This window comes from Gavialis gangeticus, unplaced genomic scaffold (assembly GCF_001723915.1).
Source record: "Gavialis gangeticus isolate Ggan-Ray unplaced genomic scaffold, GavGan_comp1, whole genome shotgun sequence".
Classification (NCBI taxonomy): domain Eukaryota; kingdom Metazoa; phylum Chordata; order Crocodylia; family Gavialidae; genus Gavialis; species Gavialis gangeticus.
The window spans coordinates 92,094,127-92,101,245 of record NW_017729024.1 but is presented as its reverse complement, the minus strand read 5'-3'; the positions used below and the strand labels follow the sequence as shown (position 1 = coordinate 92,101,245).

Below are 7,119 nucleotides of genomic sequence, written 5' to 3'. Positions count from 1 at the left end.
TTTAACAAGTGTACTCCTTCTCTGTCAAAGTTCCAGCTCATGTACAGCTTTATATTTTTTTCTTGTTTTTAAGGGGGTTTATTCAGCATGGCACAACATTGCTTTTCCTTCTTATCCCTTAAGGTGTTTCAAACAGAACCTAACCAACAGCTAGTAGCAGTGTCAAAATACTGCCCTTTGTGTTGTGTCCAAATGCTAGATTTATTCATGAAGTTCAGTTACAGCTCTTGAGCCTGATCTGATTTACGGAGGGTTCCTCCAGCTTGAGACACATTACATATACACCCTCTTTAAGGTCCTGTTACACTGCTAGAGTAGTGAAATGCATATTGGAGGCTTTTTGTTTTTTATGCGTACTGAAAACTATAAAGAAAGCAAAGGTTTTCATACAATTAACTTAATTTTCTGTAATATAAAAACAGTATCCAGATGTTGCTTGTGTCCTTCTAATTTTCAGTGTGCAGCTATTTTAATGCGTGAGAGGAATACATTAAAAGAATCAATTGTATACTACTTGGTGTGTGTCTGGTGATGTTGCAGTGTGAAATTATGTAATGGAACAAGACTTTTCTTTAAAATATATATTGATCCAGCCAAAGAGGAACTTTTATTTAATTTGGCTAAAAAGTGAAAGTGATTATAAGTTGAGTAATTTTAGATTTTGCATGCCATAAATATTTATGTCAATTGCACTTCCAGAATTAGTTTATAAATCAAAACCTGTCACCGCTTTTTCTTTCCCCTTCGATCTGATTTTCTGCCACCTCTTATAAGTACTGGAATGTCATAAATTAGTTTCCAATGAGACTATTTGAAGCAGAACAGATCAAAGCTAAAATTAATGAAGGGAGGAAATATTAAATCATTTAACTCTGGGAATAATTAAAATGGTATGTAGGAAAAATAAGTGTGTGTTCTGAAGCTGCCATTTCCCTTTTTATGGGCCAGTCTAAAACTGCTTGGATACAGGTCTCACTCAGCCCTGTTTATTCAGATGTCTATGAAAAGCCCTTGAGAAGCCTTGTAGCTTTGTGGAACTATAATATTATACATTACCTGCCCTGGTTCCTTCAACTTGATTCCTTTCTTGGGAAGATGGAAGGGGAGGGGCATTCATTGGAAAATAAAAGCAAAGTCAAACCTGAATCATGCCACTCCTCGTACGCTATGTAGGGTTTGGTGGCCATACAGGTTCTCAATATACATTTGCATCTAAAACATAATTTGGTGACTGCGTGCATCGTGCAATAATTAGGTAATACTGTATACCGGGGGTGTCCAACTCATCCAGCCCTGCATGATCATCCAGGCTGGATGATATCCCTGAGCAGGTCTGTGGGCTGGACTAGGACCGGCCCTCTGTGGACTAGCTGCGGCACCAGGTTTAGCCTGTGTGTTGCATACAACGCATGCCAGCTCCTGGGGTCAGCAAAAGGGGTGTACAGTATGTGGGCTGGACCCAGCACTGCAGGAAGTACAGGGGGTTGTCCCCAGGCCTGTATATAGCCTGAGCCTTGGACCCCCTGTGCTGCATTAAGCATTGGGTTCAGCCCACACACCATGGGCAGTGTGCACTGTGTGCTGGCCATGGGAGCCATGTCAGCAACAAATCCCAAGGGTTGTGGGTTCTGGTTGTGAGGCTAATCTAGCTGTGCATGCAGCATGGAGCTGGCATGGGGCACATGTTCCCCGGAGTGAGCAGGCTGGACCCAACACTGAACACGGCACAATGGGGTCTGGGGCATGGGCTTCAAGCTGCACCTTGGGCTGACCCCCTGTGCTGCCTGTAGCCTCTGTGCTTCATGCAGTGTGTGGGGACAGGGTTGGTGCATGAGGTCAGTGCAGCGGCCTGTGGGCTGGATCAAATGGCTCCATGGGTTCTTGGGCCATGTTTTACACTCCTACTCTACACAGAATATGCAAGGCAATTGTGTTGCAGTCAGCTTCTCGCTTCCTTAAGCTTGGATAATACAGTTATGGAATAACATCCTTAGGCTTCAAGGGAAATAAAAGAGCCAGGATGTTTCTGACTTAGTTCAGATATGCCAGGGACTTAGAAGTGGGTTCAAGAAATGTCCATGCCCTCCCTTTATTTCCTGTGAACAGGCCAGCCAAAATCCTAGAAATGGCATTCAGGAGAGTTGGAATTTCTGGCAATTAGGCCTAATAGCTTTGTAACCATATAGTAAATGAAATTCTATAAAAGGGGTAGCAAGGTCCATTGAGATCTATGTTCTCCCATGATTCTCAAATTAATTGTTCCTGCTTCAGGCATACAATGCTCTAGAATTTCCAGTGTGGCTGTGTACAAAGGGCTAGCTGAAAAATTCCATTCAAACTTTTCTTATCCTGAAAATTGGATTTTTGACTAAGGAGAATTTTTAGGAAAAGTGGCTGCTTTCCAAAAAAATATTGTTGTTCAGTGGAAAATGAAAAACTTGAAGTTTTAGAAATATCGACACATAGGCTTGGAAGGGACCTCAGCAGTCATCTAGTCCAAGTCCCTGCACAAATACAAGATTTCTTGTTCTTAAAACATCCAGAGATGCTATCTAGCCTCTTCTTGATATCCTCCAAAGAAGATGGGTCCACAAGTTCCTGAAGCAGCTTATTCCATTGTCCTATTGATCTTACAGATAGGATTTTTTAAATATAAATCTGTTTTGTTGTAGTTAAATGCTTTGCCTCTTGTCCTGTTTTCTATAGGAATGGAAAACAATTTTTCTTCTTCTTTTTGGCAACCTTTCAAATGTTAAAAAAACCTGATAATGCAAGCTCGCATCTCCTTTTTTCAAGACTAAATGTATCTAATTACTTTACCCTTTCCTTGTACAACTTGCATTCCAATTTCTTTTTTCTCTTCATCACTAACATCTTTATCCTGCCCAGTTTCTCTACAACTCTCTTAAAATGTGGTGTCCAGAACAGGGCAAGGTGTTCTAAGCCTAACCTGGGCAAAACAGGATATTTTTTCAACAGCTTTTGGCTGAAAAACATTCAGCTTTTAGCAAAGACCTTCCTGTTTTATGAAAATGTTCATTTTCATTGTCATTTTCTACTGCAGAAAATAAATGAAACACCTTTTCTTACCACCCTTATTTATGTGGCCATCATCTTCAGAGTATGTGAGTGTATCTCAATTATTAAAGGACTTTATCTGGCTAGTACTCCTGACACAGAAAATTATCATACTCATTTTAAAGAAATGGTAGATTAGGTAATTGCCCAGCATAAAGTCAGGCACCCTACCTAAGTCACCTGAAGTCTATTTTTACCCACTTAAAATGTAAAAATATAAACTTGGAATAGAATCTGTTTTCTGGCTTTCATCTTCATGGTATCAAATAAGTCCACCATATTGTAATGTGAGAATTGGAAATGTTCCGAAGGGTGTACAGATGTACATGTGGGATAAAATACTCCTAAGCTCGACAAAATAGGACTTGCCAGGAAGAGGTACTGTTTTGTACCATTTTGTTCTACCAGAAGTCTGTATGGGTTGTCAGTCCTCCATCATCTCAAAATGATCTTCTGCCCCTAATGATCCCCTCAGCACCCTTGCTGCTGCTGCCTGTTCCCCATTACTAGCACATTGGGGTTCCCAGTGCCCAGGGAGCTCCAGATAGTGGGGCTTCTGACACTTGGGAAGCTCTGGGTGCCATAGTTCCCAAAACTCAAGTGCTACAGCTCCCAGCACTCAAAGCACTCCAGGTGTTGTGATTCCTGGCATTTAAAGGGGCTGTCAGTCTATCCAAAACCATTGGATTAATGTACTCATAGATTCATAGATTGTTAGGGGCTGGAAGGGACCTCAGAAGATCATCAGGTCCAGCCCCCCTGCACTAGGCAAGAAAGACAACTGGGGTCACGTGACCCCAGCGAGGTGACCATCCAGTCTCCTCTTGAAGGTTTCCAGGGTAGGCGATTGCACCACCTTTGGGGGGAGTTTATTCCACAGTCTAGACACCCTGACTGTGAAGAAGTTTTTCCTAGTGTTAAGCCTGAAACGGTCTTCCAGGAGTTTGTGGCCATTACTGCTGGTTTTCCCTAAGGGTGCCCTGGTGAACAGTTGTTCACCGAGCTCCTTCTACCCTCTCCATCTTATTTCTTTGCCTATACTTTTCATCACGACTAGCATTTTGATGATTCATCCATAATTTGCATGAAGATATTAAGAAATTACAAAACATTTATATGACTCCTGGAAGTCAACTTAATTTCATGATGATTTTTATGGATTTCAGAACTAACTTGCCTATCTCTTAACAGATTCCAGTTCTAAGTTATTAATTCAGTCTTAGATGGATTTTCACAGGTGACTATTCATTGTATGTCTTGGCAGTATTTTAAGCCCTATTAGGTTTGTGGTTCTGAATTATTTTAGTGAATGGATAATTTTTCATATGAAGGGAAAAAAAAGACCCCTTACCTGGACAGTATGCACATTATCCCCATTTTGTAAATTCCTGCTTCTGAGGGAAGGATTTCTGAAATCTTCCTCATTTATAGTGTCCTCATATCCATGATCCTTCTGAAAAGTGCAAAGATTGAAAATAATATATCAAAACTAGAACCAAAAATCTGTCTAATGCAACAACAGTTTAATTATACTCAGACATTCAGGTCCTGGCACTGGACTTTGATGAGACAGCAGCACACTCAAGAGGAGCACTTTAAGGTGCTGGGTACCAAAGTTGCTAATTCTATCTCTTCAAACATCAAAGATTCATAGTTTAGACAAAGAAAAAATAGTATGGTTCAAATCCTAGTACTGTAATTGTTTTTTTTGCCGCCAGTTCAGTGATGTCTTACTATTTTAGCCAGACAAGGTTTTAACAATGCCTGGGGGAACACAATAATCAATCAAAGAAAGATGTTCAAAATGATTATTATAACTAAAGAAAAACAAGTTACAACCCCTCCCCCCCCAACCAATACTGGAGATAAATAGTAAGTCATGGCCACTCCACTTATGATCTCTTTCACATATCTCTCTGTAGCAAGCTTTCAACAGTGATTACATCTTAGAAAGTTGGTTTGCCCACTGAGCCTCTCCCCGCCATTCTTAGGTAAATTAAGTCCAAAAGATATTATTTCCCATAAAAGTAACATATCCTGTCCTGATATAGATAACTAAAACAGGCAAGGGAATTTCATTAAAGTGTTGGTGAGTTCTGTTGGGTTTATCATGGATAACTTAAACACTTAATTAGGACACTTAACCTAAACAATTAATTTATATTTACCTATTTATAAAGTCCTGTGGACTGAAGACAGTATTTAATCCAGTTACTTAGAAACCATTTAAGGAGTTACCCAACTGAAATAACAATGTTTATTATGAATTCACTAAATCATCTTAAGAAGTGGTCCTTGAGAGCCCACAATTTCTTCTGATTCACCAACTTTACCTTATATCTTCACTCTAGAAATACACAGGCTAAAAGATCTGGTGTTTAACAGCAGAGGTTGTTAATACCTTAAGTTACAGTGGACGTATCTACACGTGCATTAATGCACTTTAGCTAATGTGCATGAAATCTAGTACCTCTGAGCATTTATACACATGCTCTGGGAACTCGACGAATGAAGTGAACTAAAGATCACTTTAAAAGCATTCACTTTGTTAAAGTGCCCCTGCTGCCATTTTTCAGCACAGGGATGCTGATACAATAGATGCTCCGTGTGCTTTAATTAGAGCATTAAAATAGATGAATGTGCACTAAAGCATACATGTAGGTGTACCCAGGGTAACATTCAGTATACTGAATAGTGATGAGGTTGGTGTGCTGGGAGAGACTTCATTGGGGTGTGCATATTTGGGCAAAAACCAGTACTTTAATAAAAGGGCAGGGCTGATGTGAGCCAGAAAATCTGAAAGCTAGTCCCTTTGAGGACCAGCAGGAACCAGTGAACAGGGGTGTTTTCAAGGTAATGTGGCTTCAAAGTAATTTCCAGTACCAAAGCAGAGGAAAAATATATAGAGGAATCTCACTGGGGAGTGCAAAGCTAACAAAAGGGTTTTCAAGGTAACTTGATTCAGACACATTTACCATCTAAGGCAGAGGTCATAAAAATTTTATATCCTCTTGAAAAAAGATAGGAAGGAAGGAGGCAACTTAAGTGCAGACGATGGTGAGGGTAAGTCTGCGCAAACAGAATCTTGATCAAGCAGCACACACATAACAGGCAGCTGAGCATGGAGAAAATGTAAGTGCTTCTATACAAGTGCCAGATGTCTTAAAAATCAGATGGGCTAATTAGAATGACTGGCATTAAATGATGATATTGCCATAATAAACATTTTGGAGGCTTCGTGGAAAGATGACGATCAATGGGATACTATGATACCATGGTAAGAGGCTATACAGGAACAAAAGAGTAGGATGGTTTAGGGGAATGGAGCAAGTAGCACTGTATGTTAAAGATAGCACAGATGGTAACACACAAAAATCTTAACTGAAATGAAAAAGTACCAGAGAATTGCTGTGGGAAGAAGGTCTGTGTTTATGTAAAAGGAACATAGTACTTGTGTTACTGATCACCTGATCAGGGTAGCAAAGCTAATTATGAAATGCTAAGAGAGATGAGAGAAGCTGCAAGAGTGGAACATGCAATAATAATTGGAGATTTCAATTATCCTTGGATAGACAGGGTAAATTTCTTGTTGGAGTGAGGTGCAGAAAGAACACTTCTGGATACAATAAATGACTGCTTTCTAGAAGAACTAGTCCTGGAACTTACAAGAGGAGAAGCAATTCTAGACCTAATACTGACAAGTACGCAGGACCTAGTTATCTGTGGGTGAGCCGCTGTGTAATCATGATCATAATACAATCATATTCAACACATTAGCAGGAAGGAGTCAGCCAAAAAACAAAAATCTATTACTTATATTGAACTTTAAAAAGGGAAACTATACACAAATGAGGAAGCTAGTTAGAAAGAAGTTAAATGGAGCAGTAAAGAAGGTAAAAGGCCTACAGGGAGTCTTGAAGCCTTTTAAATATAGAAGCCATTTAAACATCATATTACAGTCTCAGAAAAAGTGTATACCACAAAACAAAACATGTCACAAACAGTCCACCCCCGCCCCCCCTTCATAGTTTAATAGAAGAA

The 7,119-nt window shown here is 39.8% G+C and overlaps 1 protein-coding gene across 1 annotated transcript in view; it reads right to left on the bottom strand.

The window, feature by feature from the left end:
- SLC28A3 (solute carrier family 28 member 3) overlaps positions 1-7,119 on the bottom strand; it is a 101,025-nt gene that overhangs the window by 76,382 nt on the left and 17,524 nt on the right. Inside the window, exon 2 of the mRNA XM_019517385.1 lies at positions 4,430-4,531. Coding sequence (XP_019372930.1) covers positions 4,430-4,531 — 102 coding nt within the window. The remainder of the gene's footprint in view (positions 1-4,429; positions 4,532-7,119) is intronic.